Source organism: Mus caroli, chromosome 2, assembly GCF_900094665.2.
Source record: "Mus caroli chromosome 2, CAROLI_EIJ_v1.1, whole genome shotgun sequence".
NCBI classification, from domain to species: domain Eukaryota; kingdom Metazoa; phylum Chordata; class Mammalia; order Rodentia; family Muridae; genus Mus; species Mus caroli.
Genome location: NC_034571.1, coordinates 99,467,445 through 99,483,359, shown reverse-complemented (window position 1 = coordinate 99,483,359; position 15,915 = coordinate 99,467,445). Strand labels below are relative to the sequence as shown.

The 15,915-nt window shown below is 39.7% G+C and overlaps 1 protein-coding gene across 2 annotated transcripts in view; it reads left to right on the top strand.

The window, feature by feature from the left end:
• The first annotated feature begins 12,933 nt into the window (after window positions 1–12,933).
• Window positions 12,934–15,915, top strand: part of Dnajc24 (DnaJ heat shock protein family (Hsp40) member C24) — a 41,386-nt gene continuing 38,404 nt past the window's right edge. The window contains exons 1-2 of one of the 2 annotated variants that reach the window (XM_021155812.1): window positions 12,934–13,388; window positions 14,451–14,597. In XM_021155812.1, coding sequence (XP_021011471.1) covers window positions 14,490–14,597 — 108 coding nt within the window. In that variant the 5' untranslated portion in view covers window positions 12,934–13,388; window positions 14,451–14,489. The other variant, XM_021155810.2, reaches the window with a different exon arrangement.

The following is a 15,915-nucleotide window of genomic DNA, read 5'->3' as shown; positions in this document are numbered from 1 at the left end:
ACTCACTTTGTAGACCAGGCTGGCCTCGAACTCAGAAATCCGCCTGCCTCTGCCTCCCGAGTGCTGGGATTAAAGGCGTGCGCCACGACGCCCGGCCATAAAGGATTTCTTGATTCAGTGTAATTGTACTGGTAAATTGTACCTATATTCAATTAGGTACAAATTTTGAGAGGGTGAGGTGAGCATTTGAAAACAAGCGACCTTTATAGCGTTATGAGGTGATACAATGGTGTTTAGAATAAGTTGGTGGGGTGTGGAGATGAAGAAATGGCTCTGGAACTAAGAGCACCTATTGCTCCTTCAGAGGACCCGGGTTGCTGCCCAGCAACCACATCATGTGGATTCCAAACACAACTCTGCTCCAGAGGATCCAATGCCCTCTAGTTTCCATGGACACCTGCACACACATGGTACACATAAACTCAGGCAGACACACTACATGTACTAAGTAATCTTTAAAAAGAAAAAGAAACTTCTTAGAAAATAAATACAAGATTTAAAAAAAAAACTTGAAATTTAATGAGTGCTAAAAGTAATTGTTATTTGTTTATAGAAGGCAAATGCTGTCAATAGGGAGAGGAAGACACGTTTCTGTAGCCAGAGGTCAAGGATTTGAGTGCACATGAGTACATACCAGGACATTAAGAAGATGATTATGGTAGAAAAAAGGAAGAACATGGGGACTGTGTCAGTCAATCAGGCTTGATCTTGAATGATAAGGTATCATGTTAAACCAAAGTTCCTACTGAACAAATGCACGAACATAATTGTTTCTATGAATTCTTTTAACATATGTGGTGGTCAGAATGAAAATGACCCCAATAATGGTACAGGGAGTGACATTACTGGAGGTGTGGTCTTGTTGGAGTGGGTGTGGCCTTGTTGGAGGAAGTGTGTCACTCAGGTTTGGGCTTTGGATTTCAAAACCTCAAGAAAGACCTAGTGGCTTATTGTTTCTTCCTGATGCTTGTGGATCTGAGTGTAGATCTCTCTGCTTCTTCTCCAGCACTAAGTCTGTCTGCATACTGCCATGCTTTCCACTGTGGCAACAATGGACTAAACCTCTGAACTGTAAGCCAGCCCTAATTGAACATTTTCCTTTATAAGAGATGACATGGTTCTGGTGTCTCTTCACAGCAATAGAAACCATAACTATGATACCACTTAAAGAATATGAATGTGTTTAACTATTAAATTGCTGTCTGATCTCAACTGTCCTTTGAAATAGCAGAAAAAAATAATCAATCATAGAAGTTCCCAGGTCAGAAAAAGTGATCCTCAGACAGCATTTGTACAAAGGAGGCAGTAGGACCAGTAACCAGTCCAGCCTCACTCACGTTCATTCTGTCAACAACAATAAACAAACAAAAGCAGCCACATAATTCTTTTTCTCTTTTGACTTGGGAAATTTCAAAAATGGTTAGAGAAGACACCCATATCATAAAAGAGTTTCATAACTAAAGCGATGGAACAATAACACCAATAAAGTCAATATATTTCTATTACCAAGCCAAGACAATAATCACTATTTTATTAAACTAAAGAAAATGGTCCCACGGATTTTGAAAACATGCAGTGTCCCATGTACAAAACTGGCTGCCACTGGGTCAAGAAGTTCTAAAGTTCTAATATACTTTTAGGTCAGAGATGAAGGAGTTTCTAAACTCTCATGGATTCATTGTTCTACCTATCTCAAGCATGCAGGTGGAGCTTCTGATGAAAACAGAATTCTGGAATCACTCTCTCTCTATATATATATATATATATCTCAAGTCACAGAGGCTTTATAAGAAGTTTGGTGTCCAGTGTCTTAGGTTTGATGTTGTCTCTGTTCCTTTCCATATCATCCGCTTTGTGGGGATGCTAACAGCATGAGCTTATTTATCCAACAGGACTAAGGATTAAACAAGAAAGCATATGTGGAGATGCTTGATAATTATAACCCCTAGCCCCTGGTTTTATACTTGTGTCTGCCCTTGCACCATTCAAGAATTTTTAGAGGTGGTAGAATATATCCAAGGGTTTCTTTGGTATCAGAGAAGATGTAGTTACACATGAGCTGCCATTGAAAAGTGTTTACTTCCTTGGTGTTGGATTTCTAACCATGCCATAGTTGGACAGATTGAGTTGCTTTGAATGTAGTGTGGGTGCTGTTCTCTGTCAGTTAGAGAAAGTTTTCAGTCCAGTTCTTCAAATAGAAGTAGAAAATTGGCCCAAAGCTACACAGCCATATTAGTCAGTGTTTCCTATGGCTTGGATGGGGTTTGTCCCTCATGGATCCATGTATGAAAAGCTTGGTCTTTAGGATGGCCTTGCTGCTGTGTGGGTAAAGAAGACATTAATATGTGGAAACTGGACGTAGGTCACTGTGGGCATCTGCTCAGAAAGAATTGAGATTTTTTTTTTTAGCAGACCTCTCAGTTAGGTCTACTGAAAACCAGTTGTTATAAAACCCTGGATTGGTTGCTGCATTAATCTCTGGAGCCCTTCCTTGTGGTGCCCTTTGGTTTTGTCACACACACCAGCACTGTGGAGTCTTTTGCCATGAGGCCTTTAACAGAGTCACTGTGAAAGTGGCACACTCTCTATGTGATGTCTAGCACTGTGAGGGAAATGAAATGTCTTTATGAAGTTAATCTAGTCTCAAGGTATTTCATTATAGAATAAAACAAACAAACAGCAACAGTCCAAAATGCTAATACAGTCATATCTTAGAGGTATAAGAGAAACAAATGACAAGTGTGTCTACTTTAGAAGATATAAAGTTTGCATTCCGACTTGGATAATGGATATTGGCAGAAAGAAAGGTTGGGAAGTTACCAAGCATAAAGAGTTTAACAAAAGGGGCTAGAAATATAGCTGGGAGATTAAGAATGCTGGCCGCTCTTCTAGAGCACCAAGGTTCAATTTCCAGCATGCACAGAGTAGCCCACAACTATGTAACTCCAGTCTCAGTACACACAATGCTTTCTTCTGTCCTTCACGGCACTGCATGCATGTGGTGCACAAACATACATCCAGGTAAACACTCATACACATACAATTAAAATTTCAAAAAATTTAATGAGTTACAGAGAACTCTCAACTTCTCAGAGCAAAACAAAAGTTCATTTGTAATATCTAAGAGTTTTGCTTTCAGTTTTTATAAATGAGAATTCATAAAATTACATATAAAATAAAGAGAATAGTTTCTAGGCATCATTTCGAAATTGTATTGTATTAATGTGTGTTCATTATATAGATTAATGTCTTTTCCATAAATGTATACCCAAAAATAACATATTTTTACAAGCCACACACTCCACAAAGCAAAATACATGGGCTAGAAAGACAACCCTGAGTGCAGATGTGGCCTTTTTGCACACTAGAAAGCAGTTTTGTTTATCACTTCTCAGTTCACAAGTCGTACCTGTGCTGTGGGTAAAACTGCTCCAAACCCATGATCAGTTGTTTAGCCTTTCTTAAGCTTTTTTGCCTCTTGCCAAGCACTCTTTCTCATTCCTGAGCCAAAATTTGCTCCAACTTTAAGGCCAGCTTAAATAACAAATTATACCTGCATCTGTAGGACAGTTAGCTCCCTGCTGAAAGTGAGGGACTGTGGGGCAATGCCAAACTTTATCTAGAAAACAGAAAAATCTCATCCTCTTCCTCGGTACACTTCGATCTCTTGCCTTTCCTTACGCGGGATCACCTAGCTTTACGACTAAGACAGGATGAGTTCCTAGGTGTTTCCTCCTCTGTACATATGATATATGTTAATATTACATATATGTATTTATATACATATACATACAGTAACAGAAGTCATTCATGACTCCCTTCCTAAATTTAACTTTAGCTTAAATACACACATGTGTGCTGCACTATGGAATATGTCTTTACTTTTCATGTATTCAAGTAAGAAAATGTATTTAAATTTCTCCACACAAACAGAGAAAGTAAAAAAACACTTAGTTTAATATTCACAGGGAAATAAAGAGTAACACTACAGAGCAGGATTCTCACTACAGACACAGATTAAAAAACATCCAGTCTTTCAAATTAATATATCTGACTGACTTTCTCTAACGTTCCCACTTCACCTGCAGCACATCAGACAAGGTAATAATTTATGATAATCATATGAAAATATACAATTAATATTCATCACCTCTCATTCCTCATCACTTTAGATGATCAGTAATGCAGAGTGAAAATGCTGTCAGATTTCTAATTGCTTTATAATGGGCTCGAAACAGGGAAATCATTAAAGGCAAACAATCTGTCATTTGTCTGTTACTTTAACTATCTATCACACCAAAAAAAAAAAAAAAACTCATTAAAGAAATTGCTAATGAGCTACAAAAGACTGTACTCATAGTGCTTCTCCACAGATTAAAAAGTAATAGTATAAATTGCTCACCATATTCTTAAAAATATGATATTTGCTGGAAATTCATCAGAAAGGAGCTATCTGGTCTATTTCAGCTGCGTGCTTCCATCATCCTGGCACTGGCTCCATCAGTGCTGAAAGCCCATTAGTAAAGGAGACCTGCTTTTCATCCATCTCTAATGATTAAACTGGAGGGTTGTGAGTTGAAGCTGCAATGCTAAATGTGTTTATCGCTAGTAAACTGGTGTGAGCAGTAACAAATAGTACCATAGCGAGCCACATGATGAGGGGAAGAACATAGTTCAAAATATGGGGGGGGGGGTTAACTCATTCCCTTGTGGATCTGAACTGTGGAAGATGCAATGCTGTATTCTTGGGTCAACTTGAATTCAACTATTGAAATTTATGCATCATAACATTAAGGTCAACATAATAATAACTGTTATGAAATGTTGATTGTATTAACCAATATGACAATGTCTCATAACATCACTGTGGGCAGTTTTACAGAAGAAATAAAACATTTATTTATATCTGCATGCCTTTTTCTATTCAATGTTTGTTGATGCTGCTGAAAATTTTTTAAGGACAAAGAAGAAAAACAAACAAAAAGCTAGTAATGCTTCCTTGGTTACACAGTGCAGATGCAGTTTATCTTTGAGGGGCATATCAGTAAGGGAGGTAACTATGCTACTAATCTCGTGTCCATCTTACCAATGAAACGAATGGTATGTTTCATTTCCCATAATAAAAGATAAGTCATATTAATAAAGTCAAACATCTTCTACATGCGCACACCTATTCATATGCACTTGCATTTTAAACCGGGTGCTGCAGTCAACTTGCACTGGTGAATTCCAAACTAACTCCAAAAGGTTCCCTAACACCCTGGCAACATCTTCATTATATACTCTAATTGACTTAAACAGACTTCATATCAACTATTTAACACATTTTAACCCACAAATTAACACCCCTTGATCATTCAGATTAACCTTTCTTCCATGAGTCAATTACATGACAAAATGAACTTTTTCTAAAAAGTAAAATATGGAAAGGGAAGAATGCTATAAAAAGCAGCATATAACTGCATTTTCTCAATCAAAAGTGATTGCCTTGTATTCTAGGGAATCTAGGAAATATGGAGAAACCAGAGTGGTGACAAGAAGAGACAGAGATGTAAAAGAGTAAGATGCTGAAAGTAAGTTGGCATGTTCTATGATGGGTGAAGATGGTTTAAGGACAGTATCTCTAATGGGTTCTGAGATGGTTAAAATACAGGAATAAAGAATACAGGAACAAAAACCCAAGGTAAGATAAAGACTCCCCAAGAATTTATAACACAAATACAGGAGAGCTAAACAAGAGACAACAATAGCAGGTGTGGTAACCAAATGTACTTCCTGCTCAGTCATGCTCTACATAGTACATGGCTGTGTGCAAACCCCGAATGTTCATCAATAATGCTGATGAGGTGACAAGACAGTAGAGCAAGTTTAGCAAGTTTAGGGGAGAAACAAAAGGTGGTCTGAAAAGAAAAGGCAGAACTGTTGTGCCAGTCTGCTTCCCGTTACTACAATAAAATACTGGAGATAACCAACTTAAAAGGAAAAAGCATTTGTTTTGGTGAGTGCTTAAGTTCTAAGTCAGTAACAAGGTGGGGGGGGGGCATCACGGGCAGAGGAAACTACTCCCTGCGTGGCAGCTGAGAAGCAGAGTGATACACAGCACAGAGCGGAGGTGGATAGAATCCCAATATTTCCTTCACAGATTTGCTTCCAGTCACTTGGCCCCATCTCCTGGCAGCACCATGAGCTGGACACTAATCCATTACCATATGTGCTAGGTAGAAATTATAGCAGTTGTTCACTAGATTGATTCAAATATTGTATAAGCTTTTATGGCAATCATCCAAAAAGAAAAAAATAAAGTTTCTCTAATTCTTGTCACATGTTTTCTCCCTCCCTTTAACTTATTTCTTAAAGCTGAACACAGCCACACATCTTCATGGTTTAGTTTCATCTTGGTTTAAAACTTTCACTAACTCAAATAATTTGTTCTGTATTATACCTGCCAGTTACTAATGTAAGTGCTTGGTACCCCTCATCAGGTGCTTGCAGTTATTTCAGCTGCTTTGTAGTCTGGGAGAATAAGTGAAGGCTCCTTATGTGCCATATTATTGCTTTTAAAATCTCATTGTTCCCTAAATCTTGGTGGCTTGCCTATCTTCCCAGTAAGGTTTGAGGTTGCTTTAGATGCTGTCTTAGTCAGGGTTTCTATTCCTGCACAAACTTCATGACCAAGAAGCAAGTTGAGGAGGAAAGGATTTATTCAGCTTGCACTGTCCACATTGCTATTGATCACCAAAGGAAGTCAGGACTGAAACTCAAGCAAATCAGGAAGCAGGAGCTGATGCAGAGGCCATGGAAGGATGTTACTTTCTGGCTTGCTTGCTCTGGCTTGCTCAGCTTACTTTCTTACAGAAAACAAGACTACCAGCCCAGAGATGGTACTGCCCACAAGGAACACTCCCCTCTTGATCACGAATTGAGAAAATGCCTTACAGATGGATCTCATGGAGGCATTTCCTTACCTTAAGCTCCTTTCTCCATGATAACTCCAGCCTGTGTCAAGTTGACACAAAACCAGCCAGTACAATTGACCCCTTGTCATCTTGACACACAAACACATCACTATTAAGCCTCAACCCTTACTTTCTTATTCATCCCCAAGATCTAAATAACTTTAAAAGTCCCACAGTCTGCAACAAGAAATTTCTTAAAATTTCAATCCCTTTAAAATGTATAATCCAATTTTAAAATTCAAAGTCTTTTTATAATTAAAAGTCTCTTAATTGTGGGCTCCACTAAAATACTTTCTTCTTTCAAGAGGGAAAATATCAGTGCACAATCACAATCAAAAGCAAAATTAAACTCCAACTGTCCAATGTCTGGGATACTTCTTCTGGATTGCTCCAAGGGCTTGGGTCACTTCTCCAGCTCTGTACTTTGTAGCACACACCTTGTCTTCTAGGCTCCAGCCGCCTGTACTACACAGCTGCTGCTGTTCTTGGTGGTCATTCATGGTACTGGCATCTCCAAAACACTGCTGTCTTCCCCTGTAACTAGGCTTCTCCAATATCCTCTCATAGGCTCTCTTCATGGTGCCAAGCCTCAACTCCTTTGTATGACCCCTTCTAGTCCTGGGTCATCAGTTGCAACTGAGACTTTCACCAATGGCCACCCCAGGCCTCTCACAGTGCTAAGCCTCAGCTGTTCTTCATGACCTTCATGCCCCCAAAACCAGTACTACCTGGGTGACTCATACACATTACCAAGTCCTGCCGCAGCAAGAGGTACAACCTTGGCTATCTGAGGAACATAGCCTCGTTGTGCTCTCAGAAAACACTTCCCAGAAGATGTCACCTCAGTGATGCTGGCCTCTTCTTAATCACCACTAATTTCTTAGCACCAGCTAACCAGCATCAATAGTCCTAGTAATGCAAAGGTTTTTCTTTAGTAGTTCTGGAAACTTGTAAATCACAACTGATTTTTTCAGCTCCAGCTAACCAAAACCACAGAATCTTCATAATCAAAACAGCAACAGCCCTGATAAGAGTCTTTAATCTTCCCTCTGAAATTTCACAAGCCATGACTCCATCTTCTGCACTGTTCTCAACATTATCTTCCAAGCTCCTACAGAAAAATCCCACAGAGCTCTTAACATCCCAATGGCTCTTCTACCTCAAAGTTCCAAAATCCTTCCACGGTCCTCCCCAAAACAGGGTCAGGTTGTCACAGGAATACCCCATTATCCTGGTACCAATTTGTCTTAGTCAGGGTTTCTTTTATTATAATTTTTTGGATATTTTCTTTATTTACATTTCAAATGTTATCCCCTTTCCTGGTTTCCCCCTCCCGAGAACCCCGTATTCCATCCCCCTTCTCCTGCTTCTATAAGGGTGTTCCTCTACCGATGCACCCACTCATACCTCCCTGCCCTAGATTCCCTTACACTAGAGCATCTATCGAGCCTTCATAGGACCAAGCACCTCTCCTCCCATTGATGCCTGACAAGGCCATCCTCTGCTTCATATGCAGCTGGATCCATGTATACTCCTTGGTTGGTGGCTTAGTCCCTGGGAGCTCTGGGGGGGGGGAGGGGCTGGTTGGTTGATATTGATGTTCTTCCTATAAGGTTGCAACCCCTTTCAGCTCCTTCAGTCCTTTCTCTAACTCCTCCATTGGGGACCCCACACTCAGTCCAATGGTTGGCTGCAAGCATCTACCTGTGTATTTGTAAGACTCTGGCAGGACCTCTCAGGAGACAGCTATATCAGGCTCCTTTCAGGAAGCATTTCTTGGTATTCACAAAAGGGTGACTGTATATGGGATAAATCCCCAGGTGGGGCAGTCTCTGGATGCCCTTTCCTTCAGTCTCTGCTCCACACTGTGTCTCCATATTTGCTCTCATAAGTATTTTGTCCCCCTTTCTCAGAAGGACTGAAACATCCACACTTTGGTTTTTCTTCTTGAGCTTCATGTGGTATGTGAAATGTATCTTGGGTATTCAGAGCTTGTGGGCTAATATCTACTTATCAGTGAGTGCATACCATATATGTTCTTTTATTTTTAACAATTTTGTATCAGATATTTTCTTCATTTACAATTCAAATGCTATCCCAAAATCCCTTATGCCCTCCCCCCACCCTGCTCTCCAACCCACCCACTCCTGCTCCCTGGCCCTGGTATTACCCTGTAATACAAGGCATATAATTTTTGTGAGACCAAGGGCCTCTCCTCCCAATGATGGCTAATTAGGCAATCTTCTGCTACATATGCAGCTAGAGACACGAGCTCAGGGGGTACTGGTTAGTTCATATTGCTGTTCCTCCTATAAGGTTACAGACCCCTTAAGCTTCTTGGGTACTTGCTCTAGCTCCTCCATTGGGGGCCATGTGTTTCATCCAACAGATGACTGTGAGCTCCACTTCTGTATTTGCCAGGCACTGGCATAGCCTCACTAGAGTCAGCTATATCATGGTATTTTCGGCAAAATCTTGCTGGCATATAGAATTGTATCTGCGTTGGGTGGTTGATTATGGTATGGATCCCTGAATGGGGCAGTCTCTACATGTTCCTTCCTTCTGTCTCATCTCCAAGCTTTGTCTCTGTAACTACTTATGTATTTTATTCCCCATTCTAAGGAGGGACGAAGTATCCACACTTTGGTATTCCTTCTTCTTGAGTTTCATGTGTTTTGCAAATTTTATCTTGGGTATTCTAAGTTCCTGGGCTAATATCCACTTATCAGTGAGTGCATATTATGTGAGTTCTTTTGTGATTGGGTTACCTCACTCAGGGTGACATTTTTTAGTTCTATCCATTTGCCTAAGTATTTCATGAATTCATTGTGTTTAATAGCTGAGTAGTACTCCATTGTGTAAACATATCATATTTTCTGTATCCATTCCTCTGTTGAAGGACATCTGGTTTCTTTCCAGCTTCTGGCTATCATAAATAAGGCTGCTATGAACATACTGGAGCATGTATCTTTGTTATATCTTGGAGAATATTTTGGGTATATGCCCAGGAGTGGTATAGCTGGGTCCTCAGGTAATACTGTGTCAAATTTTCTAAGGAACTGCCAGACTGATTTACAGAGTGGTTGAACCAGATTGCAATCCCACCAACAATGGAGGAATGTTCCTCTTTCTCCACATCCATGCCAGCATCTGCTGTCACCTGAGCTTTTGAACTTAGCCATTCTGACTGGTATGAGGCAGAATCTCAGGGTTGTTTTGATTTGCATTTCCCTTATGTTGAACATTTCTTTAGGTGTTTCTCAGCCATTCGATATTCCTCAGTTGAGACAAATTCCTCTTCTAAGTACTCTAAATGAGTACAGTGTTTTCTTTAGTAGGCTACATCTTAAGCACCGAGTCATCATTCCAACCCAATGGTTTATATTTATGTTTGTGATGGGTAAGTTTGCTTCTGAATATAAGTTAGTAAGAAACAAACCTATTTTAGAAGGTTGTTGAAACCAAGCTGATGCAAGGTTTTCTCCAGGCCTGAGGAGGAACTAAATCTTGTCTAAAACCATGAATATGCTTGGCAGAGCCAGTAATAACATGGAGACATGGTCTTAGAAGACCTGAGGTTTTCCTGAGAAATCAACTATCCCCACCCAGAAAAAGGTGATGGTTATCAGCCCCAAGGTCCTTGTGATTCACTTGAGATAGCCTGTGTTCCCTTTGTGCAACATTGTTTGTTAAGCTTCCTGCTGACTTCATACTATTGTATGATAGCTTTCTGCTAAGTGTGTCCCATCTCTCTTAAAACTATATATAAGATACTGTACTTCTTATTAAGCTTGACTGGTATAAGACATAGTTTGTGCAAGACCTCCTGACATCAGATTTCCTACCCTTTTAATCTTCTCTTCCCCTAGTCCACTAGGCCTTGGGTCTCTGTCGCTGAAATATGACCTTGTCCAGATTAGAAACCCATCACTCAAACTTGGAAATGTGAAGCAAGTCAGCTTCCAATGCTTAGCTTGTCAAATAAGAAAGGGTTCTTCCTCCAGAAGGCTGGCAATTCAACGGGGGAAACGGTTTCAATACGTACCTCTAGAGACAATAATACATCACGGAATTGGAAGCTTACAAATGAGTATTTTATACAACTTGCCATGGAAGTTGAAAGAAGTACTTTCTAATGATTCAACTACTATAGAAGGTAAATTAATGCCAGAATAAAAGGTTAGGACTTTAGGAGGGAGATATAACTCAGAACGTAAAACAAGTACTACCAATTCTGACAGGCTGAGTTCAGTCCTCAGGTCCCACATGGTAGAAGGAGTAAGCTGATGCCCATAAGTTGTACTCTGACCTCTAGCACATTCTGTGGCATACCCACACATAAAAATGCATAGACAATAAAAATCAATGCAACTGGAAAAGAGCTATGACTTCATTCTCTAAACCTGCTTTGCTCAATGTTATAGCCATTAATGATATGAGGCTACTGAAAACTGAAAATAGGTAGTCCAGACTGAGAGGTGCTAATTTACATTATTCCATTTTATAATGAAACTATTCTGGATGTCAAATATAATATTTTCAAAGTCTCACATACAGCTTGAATTTGGGATTTACTATATTTCTATTGAATGATGTTGTTCTAAAATGGAAATTAATGATTAGTGATCCATGTCACAGCCATCTTGAGGACTTTATTCAAATGTTAATTATTTGGATTATAAGACAAGCCATCTGTTTTTTTTTCAATGAACTAAACCCAACAACAGCAATAAGTTGTTAGTGAAGAAATGAGTTTTACCAAATATATTTTCAGAAACAGAACCACCAGACTCAATGTTTCAAGTGTTTGAATACATATCCAAGCAAACTACCCATAAGACATCTTTGAAGCAATCAGAGAAAGTTAAAGAGAATGTAATTATTGGATGATATCAATTAAATATTGACAGTTTAGGTTGACTAAGGACACCTTGGAGATAAAGCAAAAAGTTCATCTCATTTAGTGCACAATGCTAGAATTCTTGGAGATGAGAAGGAAAAGCATTTGTGAGTTCCTATGGAAATATCAAATAAACTGGCTAAATAAAATAAATCACACAATAACCTGATGGAATAGTATATCAAAACTTTTATTCTCAAAACTGGACTTCTTGAACATATTTCTGTATACAGAGAAGGGTCAAGAAGGATTATTTGAGGGCTAGGTAAGTTAAATGGGGGCTTTCTTATAATATTGTCCAGGGAGAGATTCATAATACTCACTATGTATTTTGGTAGGCTCACACACATGGTTTTCTAAGCCCAGGATCTTTCTGAAGCTAGATCCTGCCACTGTATAATGGTTTTTGTTTTAAACATGACAAAATCTATCCATTGGAGAACCTAATCTGTGCTTTTATATTGAGATTTTAAAGTCATCTGTATCATTCTGCAGTTTTTCCTTATGTTATACAATGCTCATTACAGTAAATAATTTATCCTATTAGAATATTTCCTACCTAATTTTATCTTTGGTGCTTCTTGAATTGATATTTGGAAGAAATAAGACTAAAGGGAAAGTACATCTAAGAAAGAAGCAAGACCAAAACTACTTTGTATCACCAAGGGAGATCATATCAAGGTCTCAAAACTAAGATGATTCTCATCTCCAAATACAATGGAGAGAGGGAGAGGGAGAGGGAGAGGGAGAGGGAGAGGGAGAGAGAGAGAGAGAGAGCGAACACAACACAGTTCATTCTGTTAAGAACGCTGTTTCTACACCTGGATTATTATATACCCGGTCTTTGTCCTTGATTTGTTTCTTCATCTACAAAGTAGTTCTAACAACACCTTCCGCAGCTGTTTCACTGGGATGAAGCGAAAGCGATAAAGAGATAATAAATTGGAAAGGATTTGCAGTTAAAAATATTTTAAGTCAGTTGTTCAGGTTTAACGGAAATTATTAGGCATAATTTGTTAGCCATCCTCATCCTTATCACCAACTGCCCGCCCCCAGTATAAACAAATAGGACCCGAGTTGCTCAAGGTAAGGTAAGAGGAATCTGGGATGGAGGTGCACCTTAGGAGATGTAGAGGGATGCAACAATCGTGGTGTCGGGGCAAAGGAAGAATTAGAGCAAACTGAGGAAAGGCATTCCTCCATGATACCTCTCACTGCTGACAAACCTCAGAAATCCAGACGCGTTACCATAGCGACCGCGTCTGGACTGGAAGCGGGGCCTTTCAGTTATGTGCACCAATAATTAGGGCGCGACTGGAAACGCACTCCCGCTGTACTCCGACTTCCGGCGGAAAAGAAAGTGGGTTCCGCTTTCCGTCCGGCTGCCGCAGCAAGTGGACTCCTGCTCCAATGTGAAGCGCTATAAGTCTGACGCTGTGTGGAGCCAGGGGAAGGCATCAGAAGGGACAGCCTCGGTGGGGCGGACGCCTGCCTGTGGACGCCGCGGGTCCCCAAGCTGCGGCTGCTTCAGGGTGAGCTGGTTTCTAAAGACTGGAGGACTGTGGCATCCTGGAGTGCATAGTTTCGGGAGCGACGTCTTTATGGGCTGTGAGGATCTTTGCCCCAGCAAGAGGACTCCCCTCTCCCCCAGCCCGTGCGGTGCTGTCATTTTGTGTGTCTTTATGTTTACTCTAGAAGAAAGAAGCGAACCAGGGAAATTCAGGAACTATGTATGTCCTTAACATTTCTTGGGCATTCCATTCCTTTTATCTGTTCGTTTCATACATACTTATTAAGCTCCGGTGTGTTTAGTGAGCACCTGTATGCAAGTTTTGCCATTAGATAAGAAATACCTTCTTTTTATTAATTTTAATTAGGTATTTTCTTCATTTACATTTCCAATGCTATCTCCAAAGTCCCCCATACACCTCCCCCCACACACACACTCCCCTATCCACCCACTCCCACTTCTTGGCCCTGGCGTTCCCCTGTACTGAGGCAGATAAAGTTTGCACGACCAATGGGCCTCTCTTTCCACTGATGGCCGAGTAGGCCATCTTCTGATACATATGCAGCTAGAGATACGAGCTTTGGGGAGTACTGGTTAGTTCATATTGTTGTTCCACCTATAGGATTGCAGACCCCTTTAGCTCCTTGGGTACTTGCTCTAGCTCCTCCATTGGGGGCCCTGTGATCCATCCAATAGCTGACTGTGAGCATCCACTTCTGTGTTTGCTAGGCCCCGGCATAGTCTCACAAGAGACAGCTATATCAGGGTCCTTTCAGCAAAATCTTGCTGGTGTATTATGCAATGGTGTCAGCGTTTCTTACAAGTTCACCCATCACCTAGGCTCATTATCAAGTTCTTTTTATAACATTGTAAATTTATTTAGGTGATACGCATACTCCATGAAATATTTAATAGGTTTTCGGTATCTTCATATCCTTGTATCTTTGTACATGGCACGTATGGGACATTTAAAATGGAAATATAGACTTCCTTGGGCTTGCAATTTACTCAAGTAGTAAGGAATCTAGGGAGGAATATTTCTTTATTCTGGTTGTAATGAATTTCTGTAACATTTCTGCTGCAGGTCATCAGAGAAGGCTCCCTTCTAGGTCAAGGGACACCGATGGCTTTGGAGCAGACACCCAAAAAGGATTGGTACAGCATTCTGGGTGCAGACCCATCTGCAAATGTGTCAGACCTAAAACAAAAGTATCAGAAACTCATATTACTGGTAAGTCTTTTCAGATTTGAAATCATGGTGGGGAAATCATTTTTTTTGTTTGTTTTTTCAGTGGGACCAGAAATTTAAGCTTCAAAACATATCCGTCAATAGGAATCCAGATATTTGTTTGTTCATTTGAACGTTTTTGTAGTAGAGGGAAAGGATTTTGACTAGGTGTGGGATAGCATGGTAGTGATTGAGTTAGAATCCCCTGACTCTCTCACTCTCAGAACCTGGATTACTTTTCTCTATTCATCTCAGATAATTTTGACTGAAGTAATCCATGTTGGGTCTCTAAAACAGTTTTTAATTAATAAGTGTTAAAATCCACTGTCCATGCCATACTAGTGAACACTTGAAATGTGTAATATTCTGTGTGTAAAATTGTAATGTGTTATATAGACTGTTCTCTGGATTTTGATAATTTGGTAAAACTAAGAACATAGAAATTAAAATTTTTTACACTGATTATATATTAGAATGATAATACTTTTTATGTTCTGGCTGATGAACAGAATGCATGTGCTTTTTTTTTTTACAATAATATTAAAATTTTAAGTAATATTTTTAGTCTTTGAGAGTTTCATACAATTTTGATCATCTCTATTTCCCTTATCCTGGATATAATTCCACCTCCCTTACCAACCCAAATTCAAGTTCCCTTCCCTACTTCCTCAACCCACTGAGTCCAGTTCATGTTGCCCAGATACTCTTGGGTGTGTGGACTGCCCTCATGTGTGGTCCACCTGCTAAGAATCAGACCTTCAAAGAAAACTGACATTTCTGACTGCAGTTATCAGATGCTAGTATCTCCCCAGGTAGAGGTGGGACTTTGTGCTCATCTCTTCCCCTCCATTCTGGCATTTATAATATCAAAATGTTTTTAATATTGCTTGTGTTTAGCATGTATGTGCAGCATTTATTTAATAGTCTAGATTATAGTTCTGTTGTATAGTGATAATATAAGCCTTTAGAAACTGTTTTTCAGTGATAATTATTGTGGTATATAAATTATCTAGAAGTCTTTAATTGCTTGCATTAATGTATCCAGTGATACTATGATGTTCATAAGACAGGAGCAGTCACCCTGTAATATCTCCACTTACTTCACTTTACAGAGAAAAGATAACGAATCATTATTTGCACAGCATTGTTGGTCTAGTTTATGTCAAATATGATCTCTGGTACTTTGCCCAAGCTCTGTTTATTGGAAAAGGTATCTCACCATCTGTACTGGCTATTTTTGTGTCAACTTGACACAGCTGGAGTTATCACAGAGAAAGGAGCTTCAGTTGAGGAAATGCCTCCATGAGATCCAACTGTAAGG